Consider the following 16,487-nt stretch of genomic DNA (forward strand, 5'->3'; position numbering starts at 1 on the left):
ATGATGGTCCCTGCAAGCCCAGTGCTTGTCCTGGGCAGCTGGGCTGAGGGTGCAGCCGGGATGCGAACGCAGGCTTGGCACAGGGTACCCCAGCCTCTCCAGCGCAGGGACACTGGACACTAGCAGCGTGTCAATTACTTTATTACCACAGGGGCCATAGGCCAGACCCAGTTCCCAGAGGGGGTCTGGGTCCAGCCCCTTAACCCCTTTAATACTGCTGTGAAGATGAACCCAGAGCCTCCATGCCCACGCACGAGCACTGAGCATCCTCTATCCCCATAAAGCAGCTCCAGGGTATCATTGCCATCCTGCTGCCTGCACCTCCAGGAGCTGGAGGCCAGCAAGGAAAAGCAAGGCGAGACCAAGGATGCCAATCCTGAAGCAGCAGGAGCTGCCACCACCTCCTGCTGGTGGTGGGGAGCAGCACAAGCCCCCTCAAACCTCCATGCCAGGTGCCCGCCCCAGGCCCAGTGCCTGCACCAGGTCATCGCTGAGCCCGCTCTTCAGCGTCCGTCTCACTGCGGGAAGAAGAGAGGGTGGCACTGGCAGCAGGAGCAGTGATGGCTCAGGGTGCCCACTGGACAGGGTAGCCCTGACATGCTGGGGAGGGGTGGCAGTGACACAATCTGGTCTCAGTGTACAAATTGCTGTGGCCTGGTGGGCTCAACATACAAGAGATCAGGGGTGGCCAGAGGGGAAGGAGCCAGGCAGGGTATGGGAACAAGGAGACAGAGATGGGACAAGGCATGGGAATAGAGCACGAGTACAGATACGGAGATGGGACAGGAATGCAAAGATGGGAAAGAGTACAGGATAGAGTATAGGGACAGGACCACAGAGGTGGGACGGGATATGGGGACAGGGACACTGAGATGGGACAAAGTACAGGTACTGGGTAGAGCATGGGAAGAGAGACACAGAGCTGGGATAGGCACAGGAACAGGTATACAGGTAGGACCGAGACAGAGAGATGGGACAGAGTACAGGGAAACAGGCAGAGCATATAGACCAGAGCCAGCAAAGGGCATGGGGACAGGGCTGGAACTTACAGGACTTCCTATTGCCACGGGACCTCCTGCGCTCCTTGTTGGCACAGGGCCGTGGGTTGGTGTTGTGAGTGACCGACTTCACCAGCCGGTCCATGATTTCATCCGAAGCATCGTCTGGGGAGCTGGGAACATCCTCCTGGGCTGGAGAGCCCTGGGCCGGGCTGGTGTGCCCTGTCCCTGCAAGGGGACAAGCGGGATGCTGGATCAGCTGTGCCCAGCCAGCCAGGCATGCCTCATATGCCCCTGCCACCCTGCTCCTACCCTGGCTGGAGCGGCTGCGGCGGGCAGGATTGTCCGTGGGAGAGGCCAGCAGGCTCTTCATGCTCTCGTGACCCGCTTCCATCTGCTCCTTGGGGCTGCTGGACACCACGGCAGGTGGGGAAGCAGCCTCAGCGATGCCAGAGAACTTCTCTGTCTACAGTGGGAGGAGATGCAGGCATCAAGGGACCTGTGGGCCATCACCAGGTAGTGGTCACCACCTGGTGGTGGTGACAGCCGAGCGTGCCTGTACCTCAGTGATGAGCCGTCCCCGGGTCTTGTTGCGCTCACGGTGGGCAGCCCGTTTCTTCTGCTGCTGCAGGACGCGCTCCCGGCATGTGCGGTATTCCAAGGCAAACTCCCGCAGCAACTTGCAGATGGGAGTCACCTTCACATCCCGCGCCGCGCTCACCGGATACCCCAGGTACAGCAGGAAGGAGTGAAACCTGCGGGGACACCAGTCATGACAGGCCATTGATAGGACCGAGGGGGTTCCCCACTGCGCCCCCAAGGCCTGAGCCACCGACCTGTTGAGGACACGCCTGTGCACCACCTTCAAAACAACGATGCGCTGGGTGCTGTCCTTGAGGAAGTCTGTCAGCTTGGTTTTCAGCACTGGTTTGGTCTCGTGCTTGGCGATCACCTTCAGGTTGTCCCAGGAGGCCCTGCACCTCCGCTCCAGTTGCACCAGGCTGTTGGCAAGCTCGTCAAAGTCAACCTGGAAGAGCAAGATGTCAGCACTCGGCCATGCTGTGGAGCTGAGCAGCTGTGGGACCCACAGCCTTGCCTTGTGCAGGTATCATCTGCCTTGCCTTACCTTGGCAGAGCGGGTAATGGAGGCAATCTCCGAGTAGAGGTCAGTGGTTTCTGGGAACTTCTCTACCACCATCTGGCAGAGATGGTGGAGCAGGGATTGCCGGTGCACTGTGTCCTTCACTTCCGAGACCTTCTCTAGGTAGCTCAGCTCAAAGCCTCTGCTCTGAAACCACAATGGACTCAGCAAGTCCTTCTCCATCCCTCCTCCAGCACACCCTCCAGTTCTCAGACCCAGCAGCACCACCCAGCCTCAGGTGCCATCCCAAGCTCCCACGCACCATGGCTCATCCTGTGCTTGCAGCACTCAAGATGGGCCACATCCCTCCACACCCTGCTTCTCACCTGGGAGCCATTCAAGAAGTTGCCCATGGCCAGCAGTGTGGCCAGGATGCACTTGAAGGTGTGGTTCTTGGCCAGCTGCTCCATGCCCACCTTCAGATCAAAGAGTGGCTCTGCGATCTCCTGGGAGAGGAGAGATGCAGATGAGACCCCTGGGCCATCCCCTCCCTTAGGAGCTTCAGCATTCACTCTTGCCCATGTGGTCAACCCAAGCCTGTGCTTGCCTTGGGGACCTGCAGCCCATCCCCACCCAGGACGGCACCTCCTGTACTTGGACATGGCTGGTCCCCAGTTGGCTCAGCGCTCAGCACTGCTGGGGCTGGCAGTGGTGGGAGGGCGCAATGGAGTACATGGTTCTGTACCTGCTCCAGGCTCTCATAGTCCAGCTTGAAGGCCCAGAGCTGGAGCCTGGCTGTGAGGTCACTGATGGAAGACAGGGAGAGCAGGAACTGCTCCGCAGAGCCCAAGGGTACATCAGGGTTAGCCAACTGGGCCTCCTGGATCTTCTGCTTCTCCTCCTCGGTTGGGACCATGGTCAGGATTTTCTAGAGCAAGGAGAGATGTGTCAGACTCCAAACATGTCACCATGAGATATGTTACCCAGGGCTGGCGGTGGCAGGGAGGCCTCCTGGCTGGGGGAAATGACCTATATGAGGGCTTCAGGGGGGCTGAGCTTCTCTTGTGCTCACCTCAATCCCTTCCTTATTGACTGCAAACTCATCGAAGTTGAGCACAGCTGTCTTGATGATGTGCACAGGCGGCAGTACCGTGAGGCCAATGTTGATAGCATTGCTCCTCTTGGGGTCCAGCACCACAACCACCTTCTTCCCATCGATGGCCTTCTGCAAAGAGGACAGGATAGATGGGGACAGGAAAGCAAAGGGCTTCCTTCAAGAAAACACAATGGACAGAATGAGCTGATCAGAGACCTGGTGATAAGCCAAACCCACACACCGTCTATCACTGTCCCTGCCAAGTCTCCAAGCTGCAGGTACACATCCTCAGCAGAGGGTAGCGGTGGCAGTGCATGACTAGGGTCCCCAAAGGAATTAAAAGCCTTCCTCCCACCCTTCAAGTCCCCTTGGCTGATGGGTACCAGCCCACAGGTACCTTTGAAGTTGGAACTTCCTTCGACCGTGACTCAAAGAGATGTTCCAGTTTGGCAGCATTGACTTCAACGCTCTGCAGGGATGCCCACAGTGTCGCCTGGCCAAACCTGCCTGTCCCCACAGTGCCATCTAGCTGCTTCAACTCCTTCCAGAAGAGCTTCACTGTCCTCTTCTTCTTGGCCTCGGAAGGACCATCCATTACGGAAGGGCCTGGTAGCCCTGGCAGGGGTGGGCAGCCAGGGACTGCAGGAGGTGGAGGTGGTGGGCGGCCAGGGAATGCAGGAGGTGGAGGTGGAGGTGGTGGGCAGCCGGGGACAGCAGGAGGTGGAGGGGGAGCCATTAATGCTCCAGCTTTTGTTGCTCCAATGGCAGGAGGGAGCAAGGAGCCATTGGTTATCGGCCCCGTGTCCAGGATATCAAAGTCTTCTTCTTCCCCCAGATCAGTAAAGTCCAGGTCCTTGATCTTCAGCTGTGCAGGGCTGGCCTCCAGGCGCTCCCATGTCAGCTCCACATCCTTCTTGATGGGCATCATCCCAGTGTTCTCCAGCTCCTGTGTGTGGGTCTCGGCATCTATGCTGGACATGGCACACACCAGCTTGGCATGAGCACTGGCCACCAGCCCATCTGGAGCCCTGCCACGGGGCCAGGCACCCTCCTGCTCCTGACTGCCACCTCCAATGGCATCCATCACCACTTCACCCTGGACCAGGACAGGTGAGAGGACCTCAGGGAAGATCTTCTCCCTCCCTGACTCTGAGGAGCCTTTAGCGTAGAGCATGTCCAGCATGAACTTGGTGTCAGAGGAGATCGTGCTGCAGGAGTCGGTGGTGTCTCGCTGAGCCATGCAAGACCCTGCAGGGAGAGGGGGAGAGGCTGCCGTAACTCTGCTGGGCTGCACAGAGTTGGGGTCCTGCTCCTTGGTGGGCTGTGCTTGGATGCTGGTGTTTGGAGTGGGATAGGGAGGCACCACCCAGCTCCTCCATGGCTCCGAGTATCAGGCATGGGAGGAGGGGCAGAAAGGACACTAATACCCATCCTGGGGACCCCAATGAGCCCAGAGCCAGGAACACATACCCTGGCAACACCTACTTGTGTTGGGTGTCTCCAGGCTGGACTCAGGGGCACTGCTGTCCCTGTCCCAAGCGAGAGTGGTGGGATGCTCCAGTGCAGCATCACCGAGGACATTGAGCCGTCCCTTGGTCATGGAAGAGATCTTCTCCTTCTGGGCTGCAGCCAGATTCTCCAGGAAGCGAGCTCTGTAAGACAGAGGCAGATGTTGGGCAGGAGCAAGGCAGGGACGGGGATGACTGGGACAATGGGCAAATCATGCCACACCACACAGCCAGGCCCACAGCACAGAAACCCCCTGCCTGGGCCACACAACATCAGGAACATGGAGGATTCAACCTCCTCTAAGTGCTGCAGAGAGGCAGGTGATGCCACCACAGCTTGGGGATAGGGATGCTGCAGTCCCGTGGGAGCCAAAGGCTCATGTCTTTGTCACCTTTTGGCCCCAGCAGACCTGGTGCTCACTGCAACCCTCATCCAAAGGCTACAAAACCCAGGCAGAAACTTGTGGGGACCATCCTGCTCCGCATGCCCTGTGTGGCCAGAGCCCAGAAGCCTCCAGCAGGCGCTGGCCCAAGGAAACGCACACCTGGAGACACACGCATGCCTCTACTTACTCAAACCTCCTCAAAATAGGCTTGTCCCCATGCAAGGAGGGGGCATCCTCCCGCCTGAGGGAAAACAGCGGTTAGCCCCCACTGCTGACAGACCCCCTGGGTTTGTGCCTCCTGCACATCCCCTCTGGCAGCCCTCCAGCATGGGACCCTTGTCCTGCTGCCACCCCATGGCACTGGCGTTCACTGGGGAGCTGGGAGATGCCCAGCAAATCCCTTCCTGCCCATGCACCAAATGGCATTAGGTGCTGGTGAGATGGTGTAGCGTCCACTGCACCAGAGCCACCCAGTTTGCCACCAGGAATATGATGCCAGCCACCTGCCAGCTCCAGGGCAGGCTGTGCCACCCTGAGAGGGACATCTCACCCTAGAAGGTGGGGAGAAGAGGATGCCATCACCCCATGATGATGGGGGTCAGAGGGGAGAGGCGACGGATGGGGACAGCGAGTGGGACAGTGCCCGTTCCCGCCAGAGCATCGTGCTGGGAAGGAGCACACACATGCAGAGCCCAGGCACTTACCAGACAGGGGCAGTTTGGTGCAGCCTGCAAAAGGAAAGATAGAAAAGAGTAGGCAGAGAAGAGGTAAAGCGTGGACAAGAGGAAGAGTGAGGAGTTGCTGCAGAGGAGCTGTGCACATGTGAAGGATGCCCTGGAGCCCCTGGCCGGTCCCTCTCAGACGTCCACTCCCCCTGTCACACTTCTCTTCATCCCCAGTGCCCACCCAGACCCTGTTTCCCTGCGTTGACACAGGTGCACCCCACGCTCCTGGGAGCCCCCTGCCACCCCGGGGGACCCCCTGTGCACCCAGCCCCTCCTGGCTCCTTACTTGTAGACACTGCGCTCGCCTGGGGCTGGAGGCTGCTCCTTGTCGGCCGGGGGGGAGGTCAGTGCGAGCCGCACGCTGGATGCACTGCTGAAGACGCTGCTGGGACACAGGCTGGAGAAAGAGGTGACAGTGAATGAGGGCAAGTCCTGCAGAGCTGCCCTCACCCTGGCACTGGGAATAGACCTGAGCACTGCTCACACTATCCCAGCATCCTCACCATAGAACCACAGAATCCCAGACTGGTTTGGGTTGGAAGGGACCTTAAAGCTCATCCAGCCACGTGCAGGGAGACCTTCCACTAGACCAGGTTGCTCCAAGCCCCATCCAACTTGGCCTTGAACACTGCCAGGGATGAGGCAGCCACAGCTTCTCTGGGCAACCTGTGCCAGCACCTCAGCACCCTCACAGAGAACTTCTTCCTTAAATCTAACCTGAACTTCCCCTGTTTCAGTTTAAACCCATCACCCCTTGTCGTATTGCTACAGACCCTGATAAAGAGTCCTGGGACCATCCTCACCTTGGGCCACCTCCAGTCAAACTTACTCTGTTGGGCTGCTCGGCATGGAGACAGCTGGGGTGTCCCCAGTGGGGGGCTCCTTTGGGGTTCCAGGGGACCCAAGCTGGGCATCAGGACCAGGCTCAAGGCAGCCGCCCTGGGATCGCCATCCACGCCGGCCCTCATCTGTTCTCCTCCGGTCCTTGCGTCCCCCCGAGGGCAGCTCTTCCACACCATCCTCTAGCTTGAGAGCGCTCTGTGGAGCGAACAGGAGGGCATGTCAGCCCCACCATGCCACCACTTCCCCTCCCTGCTGCCATGGGACATGGTGCACGGTCAGACCCCACAGGAGCCACACTCACCTCGTAGAGTGTGAACTGGTGCTTCAAGTCGAGGTCGGTGCCCTTGCTGCCTAGGAACTGCTGCACCACCTGTTCCATGCCCTGCTGCTCCAGGCAGTCCGTCACATCGTAAAACGTATCCTGGTCTGGGAGGGCTGCCAGCGTCTAAGCAGGACCAAAAGGATGGTGCTGGGACCAGTGTAACCCACACTGAGCCCTGCCACCGTGGCATCACAGGGACACCTTGCCACCCTCCTGGACCTTGTTGATCAGTGTCATGGCAAAGACCAGCAGCTCTGTGTCAGCCCCATTGCGTTGCTCCAGGACAGCCATCAGGTTGGACCATGGACAGGTTCCTAGGAAAAGCAGCCCATGCCAGTGACACACAGGACAAGGACACACACACACATACATGCTGTCCCCCCCAGTGGGGACCTTGCCAGAGGCTGGTGCTGCACCCACCTCTTGTCTGGTCCACGGCATTGACGGCATGGATGACAAGCAAGGCATTGGGCTCTGTGTACTCCACAAACACCAGCAGCAGCTTCAGCGCCATCTTCACCACCAGGCGATACTGGGACAAGGGACAGTGGCTGGGATGGCAGCAATGTCTGCTGGGTCACCATGCTCCGGGGCTGGGGGCTTTGCCATGGGACCAGGGACCAGCCTGCAGCTATGACGCTGATGGGCAAGGGGCACTGGGAAGGGAGCTGAAGTGGGACCTTTTTGCTCAAACTCTCTGCCCAGGAGCATGGTCACATCAGAATGGGGAGCTCTAGAAACCTGCATGGCTTCCAAATGGTTGGGAGCAGAACCCAACACATACAAAGGGCACTGAGCCCAAAGGCAGAGAATGGGATAAATCCCCTGTGGGACAGTGCCAGGAGCCAGCCACAGGCAGGGGAAGAAAGGTGCAGTGAGGGGCACAGCAGCCCCCAAGGGCAACAGGAGCTTACTGGGCTTCCTAACAGAGTGTAGAGCCACTGGACAGTCTCATTGTGGTTGATGACACCCTGCATCCCATCCATGAAGAGCATGATCTGGCTCAAGGCTGCAAGGCAGAGAGGAGGCAGGGTAACAGTGCAGCAGGGATAGGGCTTTTCTTGGAGGCGGCTGCCTCACCCCCCTCCAAGTGCCAGCCTTCCTTCCTAGGGATGAGAGATGCCCAAACACCAACCCCGGAGGATGTAATTCTGATAGTTCTGGTCAGCCTCTGCCCCCACTTTGATCAGGCACGTCAGCCCATCCAGGTTCACGAACTCTGGCACCAGGTCCTTGTCCTCCTGCAGGGCAAAGGCCAGGTGTAACCGCAGTGTGGGGAGGCAGGGGTGGGCTGCCAGCCCCCAGGGAACCCCCCTTGAGCCCCACCAGCATCACTGTACCTGAAAAAGCTGCTTGAGGGAGAAGAGAGATCGCCGCAGCTCCGGCCCCTGCGAGTTGTACAGCTTCTCTGGAAGGAAAGGACTGATGCTGAATCAGGGCTCTGGAATGCTGCCAGCTGCCTGGAAAAGCCCCTCAACCCAACTCAGCCCTGTGCTGTCATCCCATGATGTCGGCATTGGCCCCAGGAGGAAGCAGCTGCAGCTCCACAACTACTTATTTCAGCCATGCCACCTTCCAATTTCCTTTTGTTTTGCCTTCTTTTTCTGGCCTGCAATGATATAAATATCCCCTCTGGTTTCCTGTGCAACGAAACAGGAACAAGGGCAAGAGGCTGAGCTACTTTTAGCCATCGCTCCTTACACATTTGCCCTGATCCTGGAGTCCCCAGCAGCCTCACAGCTTGGGAAAAGCTGCAGGATGGGAAAGATGGCCAGCATGACACTGGCTCGGCGACAAAAGGACAGTCGACTATGTGCTTATGGGGATGGTGCCTGCAGGCAGGAGTCTGCATGGAACAGCCAGAGCAATGGGAAGCTGGAAAGCACCACTTAAACAAATGTGCAGACCAAAGCCACTGGGAGTCAGCACTTCCTGCATCCGAAGCTTGAGTTATCTGAGCATCCCGAGTCATTTGGGTTATTATGGGTGTAACAAGCCAGAAGCAAGCTGTCCAAGGAGCCCTCCAGTAATGCTGACAGGGGTCTGTAAAACACGAGGTCCCAGCAGCCTCCTCTGCTTGCTTATCAGCTTGTCACAGCAGCCAGAGGGAAAGCAGAGCACCCCAGAGGGAAAGCAGAGAGTCCAGAGCTCAGCCGGAGCCTGGGAACTGCTCACAAAGAGCATGACCCCGATCCTGGCCTTCCTGCCCCTTCCTGCATCACTCGGGCTCGGCTGCAGCCCTGCCTGGCCAGCTGATGCCCGGCCAGCATTGCTCTGCTCAGCTCTTGTTTCCCCTGTTGCTAAGGAGGAAAGAGGCTTTGGCATTCCTGAGCATTGTGCAGGACGTCCGAGCAGGCTGCCCCAGGGTGCAGCAGCACTTTCTGCTGCGCAAAAGCTATTTGTTTGCATCCTGCAAGGCTGTATTTAGAGCTTGCCCGAATGACCCAGAATATCTGCAGTGGGTGGTGGGCTCCCAGCCCAAAGGGCAGAAGTCCTGATCTCTGAGGATGGAGAGGATTAACCCAGCAAGTCCCCACCAGCCTCATGGGGTCCATGTCCCTGAATCTCTGGGAGGGGTTACGGGGCAGAAGCAGCCCTGGGCTGGATTGCTCCCTCCTTCCATCACAAAAACCCTGGCCAAAACTCATGGCAGAGATCAAGCCACCACCCAGGGAGGGGCACAAGCTACTGAAGAAGGAGGACTCACCAATGATGGCATGGACTCGGACAGAGAGCTGTGTGCGCAGGATCAGGGTTGGCCGTCTCCCCTTCCTAGGGCCAGGGGAAACTGTGAGCATTCGCAGTGGAATCACCACAGCTCCCAGTGTTCACATGCACATGGGGTCCCCGTGTCCCATCTCTCGAGGGCTTGGGCACCCCATGTGCCTCACCTGACCTCCTCGTAGAAACTTTCCAGATCATCCTTCTGCTCCAGCAGGGATAAGTCAAGGTCCAGGTAGTGCCCAGAGGGTGAGACCTGCAGTGTGCAGTCCTCCAGCTGGGAATGCAGACAGCTTGACTGAGCCTCTGTGCCCACCACAGCCCTCCCGGCTCTCAGAGGATGCTGCATCCCTGGGTCACCCTTCTGCCCACACCGAACACACCCAGCAGCCACATCCCACAGTGGGGTGGCAGGTCCCCTCCTGAACCCATGGGGAGATGCTCTGGCACTCTCCAACGGCAAACAGAAGAAACATGGAGCCCCAGGCTGGGAAAAGGCAGAGCGAGGGTGGTGCCACGCTCCTTGGCAGATTTGCACCCTGGGGCTTAGTGAGCACCAAAGCAGGACCTGTCTCCTCCCAGGGCTGTTGCCTTCGCCTGGGCTGATGAACTGCCTCCACCTGCACGAACTGGGTCTGTGGGAACCACCAAGGCACAAGAGGACACCCCAAACAGGGGAAAACCCCACAGGGGTGTCCCCTGGTGACGCAGCCTCTGGCTCAGCCCACAGCCACGTGGCATCTTCCAGCCGACTGACCCAGAAAACCACAGCCTAAGGCAAGGCTGGGGTGAGGCCATCTCCCTTAAAAGTCCACGTACAGCACCCATGGTTCACCCTGAGAGGCGGGCACAGCACCCAGGGCCACCTGAGCCACCTGGGAGCCAGCAGCATCCCACAGCACCCAGGGATCCTGGGTGAGCTCCTGATGGGAGCAATTTGCTCTCAAGGTGTGTGTAGGGGCAGAGGGAGGGCAAATGCCTGCCTGGTCTTGCCAGCACCCTGCACATCTGGACCTGTTCCTAAAGCATTTGCAGTACCCTCTTCACCCTGCCTCCAAGGAACTGATGCCCCTTCCCAACTTCCCGCAGTTACTGTGTAACCACCTGGGGAGCTGAGCATCAGGGATAAAACCCCATGATTAATGCTACTACTGCTGCCAAAACCAGCAAGCAGCACAAGCAGCAACCAGGGGAAGAGAAGTGGGGCTTATCAATCACTTAAAAACCCACCCCAATTTCAGCCCCAAACTGCATATCCTGTGGCCAAGGAGATGGTCACAGCTTCTCTGACTTTATCATCAATGCCTTTCCCCACCACGGCCCTGGCCACCCTCAAGTGACCCACAGCAATGCTGGGTATGGCTCCTGCATCTCGCTGGGATTGCTTTCCATGAAGCCCCACGTCCTCAAGTCACAAGAGCTCACACAGGACTTCACTGTGAGCGTGATGGTAAACCTGAGGGCAAGGAAGAAATGCCATGTGCATTAACACCATTACAACCCTGACTAAGCCTTTGATAAGAAGCAATTTGGCAGGGCACTGCTGCTGGGTTGTTCATATTCATAGTGTCCTACTCCACCTCCAGCAGTTGCTTACCATGCCAGCCAGCCATGGCAACATGCATCAAACACAGGCCTGCCCTGGGCAGCACTCCCGGCCGCCAGCCCTGCCTCTGCATAGGGTGTTTGCTCATGCTGGCCCCATGCAGGGTTTGATGCAGGGGAAATCTTCAATGCCTCCACAGGGACAGACTCTTCCAGGCATTCATGTGTCCTCCTGTGCACCCCTGCATCCTTCCAGGCATCCTCCCGAGCACCCCTGCATCCTCCTAGGCTGCATCTCCCTGGGTATCCCTCCAGCCAACCCCATATCCTCCTGGGCATCTTGCAAGCACCCCTTTAGGCATCCCTGCATCCTCCTGGGAATCCCCACATCCACTCAGGCATCCCCTCAGGCATTCCCGTATCCTTCCAGGCACCACTGCATCCTCCTGGGCACTCAAACACAGTACAGAGCAACTCTCACAGCTCCAGCACAAAAGCTTTGCCTTCTCTGGGCAGCCAGAGCCCCAGCAAGCCAGAGTTGATATCCCCAGCTCCTCTTGGGTCTGGTGACATGTCCCAGCTGGCAGGGGAGGCCAAGCACCCCGGGACTCGACCCTGCATGTTTCCCGTGTGAGCTTGGCAGTGCTCATCACGAGGGACACTCCAAGCTGGGCCCAGCTTTGGCTCCCCCGCCCCCTGGCAAGCAGCAGCCCCCGGGGGACGGGACAGGCTGTCCCAGGCTCATGCTGCCCAGCCAAACATCTCGGGACAGCATTTCCACCCCAGGGAGCACCGACTGAGGATCTAAGCTGGGACCTCGGGGCTGTGCTGCTGGGGACAGCACACTGGGGTCATGGGGTACTGACAGCTACCGGTGTGGGGCGGCTCTGATCCATCCGCCTCCTGCCTGTAAATCCATTTTAAAATGAGCTGGGCTTCAAGGGTCATGGGGACTTGCAGGGGAAGGAGAGCATCCCACGCTCACACCTCCAGCCCAAGGCTTCAGGGAGGCCCATACAGCCCCAGCAGCACTGATGTCCATCTGCTACATGGGGAGGTTCTGGTGTCTCCCTGGGGACAAGGTGCTGGTGCCAGCCCCAGTGTGGGACCAGGACCCCATGGTCCAGAGTGGGGTTTGCCCCACTCTACCTATGCTGATGCCTCAGACCTGAGACATAGGGAAGGCAGGAACACATAGATCTCCCTGATCCTACCAACACCTAGCATTGCGGCTGGCTTTGCAGCTCAGCAACCACACACATGACAGGCAAGTGATTCCCCAGGGAAAGCCAGCTCCCCTCAGGGTGTGTCTGCCCCTCTGAACCATGGGGTGTGATGGAGACATCTTCCACCCACAACTGAACTGGTGGCACACACCATGGCATCACCTCACCCCTATCATGGCATTCCCATGCGGAAGGATGCTCCAGGGCTGGGCAGTGAATATCCTCTTTATCTGCCAGCAGAGGAAACACTTTCCCCTTTCTCCAACACTTTCTTTCTGCACTGACCACAATTTGCTAGTGTTGCTGCAGCTCTTCTAGGAAGGCCATGGGGGAAATACAGAAAAAAATCTAATATTTGCTGCAGCTGAGGCAGGAGTTAAACACAGGACAACCCCAACCAGCAACCAAGTGTGTTCACTGAGATTTCGTTTCAGGGCTCAGAAGGTTGTTTATTGCCAGGCTTTTGGTCCTGCCTGCACCTACCTGATGGATGGCAGCAAGTGGATGGGAGCACTGCCATTACCTTATCATGGGGAGAAAAATCCATTGCGAAGCCAGGAGGGGTCTCTGGAGCTCACCCAGAGATGGCCCAGAACTGCACACCTGCTCGCACACGGCCCTTGCTGCCCCTCTAGCCAGGCTTGTTGCTCATTAACACAGCCTGTGTTTCTCATCAACAGACCCAAGGCAACCGGAGGATTCCAGTCCCGGTGACCAGCTGGCACTCCAGCAATGCCATGGAATGCCTGGCTGCAGCTCCCACCCCGGGACCCATGCATGGACACTGTTGGGAGCTGGGAATCGCCAGAGGCTGCTGAGCACCAGCACTTGGCTCTAACCATTTGGCAAGAAGCAAACAGCAGTTTCAAAGTGCTGCTGCTGACCCCATCTCACCACTTCCATGCCTGTCTGAGGTGAACTGGAGCAAAGACCTTTGGCAAGGCCCCCCTCAAGCCAGTTAGGAAATAGAGGACAATGGGGCTGGAAAAATTCCTAGATCTCAGGGGCAAGGGAGCGCAGCAGCATATGGGGACCTTCCCTGTCAAAACCTGCTTGTGGAGGTTCAGAAAAGCCCCACGCCCAGCATGAGCATCACCCAAGGGTACTAGAAAAATGCTGGAGAGCAGGAGAAGATAGTATCAGCCCGTAGCTGAACAATGCGGGAGCACAAACAAAGCAGGAAGGTATTTCCAAGCACAAACACGCTTTCCGGAGAGCATGAAAAAGTCATCAGCGGTGGGTTGAGCTGCGGGAGGAAGCACTGAGGGTGTCATGGGGCAGGACAGGCTGTTCAAGGCAGTGATACTGGCATGAGAAATCCCCCGCTCATCTCCAGGCTGTTCCCAGATCAGGGAGCAGCTCTGCTGCGCCCAGGGAGGGCAGGATGCCGCTGGTCCCCCATGGCAGAACCCCTGGGGTTCTATGGTTCATCCTCCTCTGGTGATGTGGGGACCCCTGGTTGCATCCTCCCAGCCATTGCACCCTCCTCCCTGTGCGGCTCAGCCCCGGGCATGCTGCCCTGCAGGACAAGCCTCGCACCAGGCACCCTGGCTGAATTTTATTAACAGCCAGTTCCTTGGGAAAAATCCGACTGTTCATTTACTAATTTTAGGGCAGCGAGTAATGGAGCTGAGCGCTACCTGGCACGAGGGGCACCAAGGGAGGTTTCTGCTCATCATACCAGTGTAATGACATCTGCACAGCTCTGGGGTGCCAGCTCTGGATTTGGATTGAAGCAGGTGGCTCGGGATAGTGACCTTGCTCTGCAGGCTGTAAATTCCGGTGCAGAGGCTCCCAATGAACACATTGTCTCATGCAAATCCCAGCCAGCATCCCAACTTGTCAGGCTGGGCTGTGGCTCAGAAAGCTCTATGTAATAAAGTGATCATGGTTTATAATCTATATAATTCATACAAACGAGGACTCTGGCTTATAAACCCAAAGCAGGGTCCTAGCTGCAAATGTCACCAAGAGTTACAAGATGCAGGAAAACTACAGATAAAAAACCATCCAGAGCTTGACTTAGGCAGAGAACAGAGCCGAAATCCCAGATCAACACGCCTCTGCCATGCACAGGACCTTTTTGCAGCACTCCTGTCCTAGGGAACGCCATACCCAGCCCCCCCGTGTCACCACATAGCACCCTCGGCTGGTGATCCCATTACAGCCAGCTTCTGCCTGGGAGGAGAGCACACGCCTGAAATTTGAGTTTGCTCCATTCGTCATGTCTTGGGGCTGGTTGTTCCCAAACAAACTCCATTTAGTCACCACCTAAAAATCCCATGATGACGATGACACAAGACACTGCCACTTTGCTCTAAGGCAAACGAAAAGCGGGTTAAAAGGGAAGGTTTTGTGGTGCAGGCAAAAGTCTCACAGTGATACCCTCTCCCTGGCACAGCAGCAAGCTCAGTGCCAGGCACATGGAACTGATTTTCCCTCATGCTGCCTCCATCTGCCCTCTCCAGCTATGGGCAGAGTACACTGCCCCTGCCTGCCCGGGTTCCTGCCTGCACTCCTGCCGTGCTGCAAGACAGAGATGTTCAGTCATTGCCAAAGCTCTGCTGGTCCCACACTCATAAGGAAAACAAGCCTATCCCCACCCTGTAAAGGATGCTCTGACAGCATCACCCCAACAAGACACCCCAGAGGGAAGGTCCCCTGACTCTTCTCCCTAACCTCTTTTACCCATCCTGGAGCAGGCCTGAGGCCACACAACAAGCCTTGTTTTGGCTTTGGCCTCTTGCCTTCCTCCCAGACGGAGGAAATTGCTCAGCACAAGTTTCCGCTAAAGGCTGCCGGTGGATAGGCAGGGTGAAGGGCTGCGGGTCCTTCGGCTCCACCGACACCTCCCCAAAGCCCACGTGCTGCAGTGAGTGGGGATGCTGGCCCGGTCCTCCTGTGTCAGGGAGTGGTGTGCTCCCTTCAAGGCTCGGCTCCACTCCTGGAACCGAGTGGAAAGGTGGATGGTGGGGTAGGAGACCGCTGCCTGGGTCAGCCCCGACGAGATGGGAATGGACGCCTGCCCTCATCCGGCTTCCCTCGGCCCGGGTTCCTGCCTGCTGTGAGCAAGCACTCTTCCTCCCCGCCGACTCATCCGGTGCCGGGCGAGAACCGGCATCTCTCGCACAGGGCTCACGGATTCCGCCGTGACTCACACCAGGAGCGCTGCTCGTGCTCCGGCGGGGGCACACCACCCCTTCCCTCACCTCCCCCCGGCGCTCCTTCCAGCCCACTCCCGACTCCAGCCCAGTGCCTGCCCGGTGCCTTCCACGCCCGCCCGCCCGCCCGCCCGCCCGCGGCTCCTCCTCACCGGCAGTGGAGCCCCGACCAGGCGGTGCAGCGCGGGTAGCTGCGCCCCAAGGGGCAGCGCCTCCACCAAGGCATAAACCGGGGCTCGCCGTGGCTCCGGGAAGCTGCCGCAGCCGAAGGGGTCCGAGTCCTGCAGGTACTGTATCCGGCACTGAACCGCCGCCTCCACCATGGCGCCACCGCCGCGGCCGCCACTCCGCCACCGGCGCAGCGCAGGAGGCCACGCCCCCGTCCGAGCCCACCCCCACAGACCACACGCCCTCATCCCCATCCCGGCCACGCCCCCTCCGATGCGAACCGCTAGGGGCTCGGCGCGCCCTCCCGCGGCCGCTCGACAGCTCCCGGGGATGCTCCGGGGGAAGCTGTAGGGGGTGCTCCAGGAATACTGTGGAGGGATCCGAGGGGATCCGGCGGACGTTTCGGAGAACTCTGGTCCAGGGGACGGTCCAGGGGATGGTCGAGGGGATGGTCCAGGGGACTCTCCGGAGATGCTTCGGCGGGCTCCAGGAGGATCTGGGGGACGCTCCAGCAGGCTCCGTGGCGCTCCGGGGTGCCAGTGCATCTTACCCCAGGGCTGGGGGCCAGCAGGGCAGCTCAGTACCTCCAAGGCCGGTGTTGATACAAACGAGATTGTTGCGCATGCAGGGTGTTGATGTTAACGGGAACATCCAAAATGGACAGGGTAGTGTTGTATGGTGAGTTTGGGAAGGAGAATGCAAAGGGG

The 16,487-nt window shown here is 58.5% G+C and overlaps 1 protein-coding gene across 1 annotated transcript; it reads right to left on the reverse strand.

Moving 5' to 3' along the window:
* Positions 1-280: 280 nt before the first annotated feature.
* On the reverse strand, positions 281-15,968 carry FHOD1 (formin homology 2 domain containing 1). The gene is made up of 22 exons (XM_080637930.1): positions 15,765-15,968; positions 9,851-9,957; positions 9,667-9,731; positions 8,300-8,367; positions 8,095-8,200; positions 7,874-7,968; positions 7,380-7,491; positions 7,179-7,273; positions 6,939-7,082; positions 6,624-6,832; positions 6,081-6,191; positions 4,661-4,827; positions 3,573-4,423; positions 3,152-3,304; positions 2,825-3,007; positions 2,466-2,585; positions 2,125-2,286; positions 1,835-2,025; positions 1,561-1,753; positions 1,311-1,464; positions 1,050-1,226; positions 281-518 (listed from the first exon to the last, which is right to left on the reverse strand). The coding sequence occupies exons 1-22, from the start codon at positions 15,933-15,935 to the stop codon at positions 436-438; spliced, it is 3,717 nt and encodes a 1,238-aa protein (XP_080494056.1). The 5' UTR covers positions 15,936-15,968; the 3' UTR covers positions 281-435.
* Positions 15,969-16,487: the final 519 nt, after the last annotated feature.

This window comes from Psittacula echo (assembly GCF_963264785.1).
Source record: "Psittacula echo genome assembly, chromosome: Z".
Classification (NCBI taxonomy): Eukaryota; Metazoa; Chordata; class Aves; order Psittaciformes; family Psittacidae; genus Psittacula; species Psittacula echo.

Bases quoted from the DNA above. Each gene is read 5' to 3' on its own strand.
- FHOD1 (XM_080637930.1), bottom strand. From the start codon at position 15,935: ATGGTGGAGGCGGCGGTTCAGTGCCGGATACAGTACCTGCAGGACTCG. The intron at 9,732-9,850 runs GTGAGGCACATG...CCCTGGCCCTAG, and splicing joins AGTTTCTACGAGGAGGTCAG to GAAGGGGAGACGGCCAACCC. The intron at 1,754-1,834 runs GTCGGTGGCTCA...GTGTCCCCGCAG, and splicing joins CACAGGCGTGTCCTCAACAG to GTTTCACTCCTTCCTGCTGT.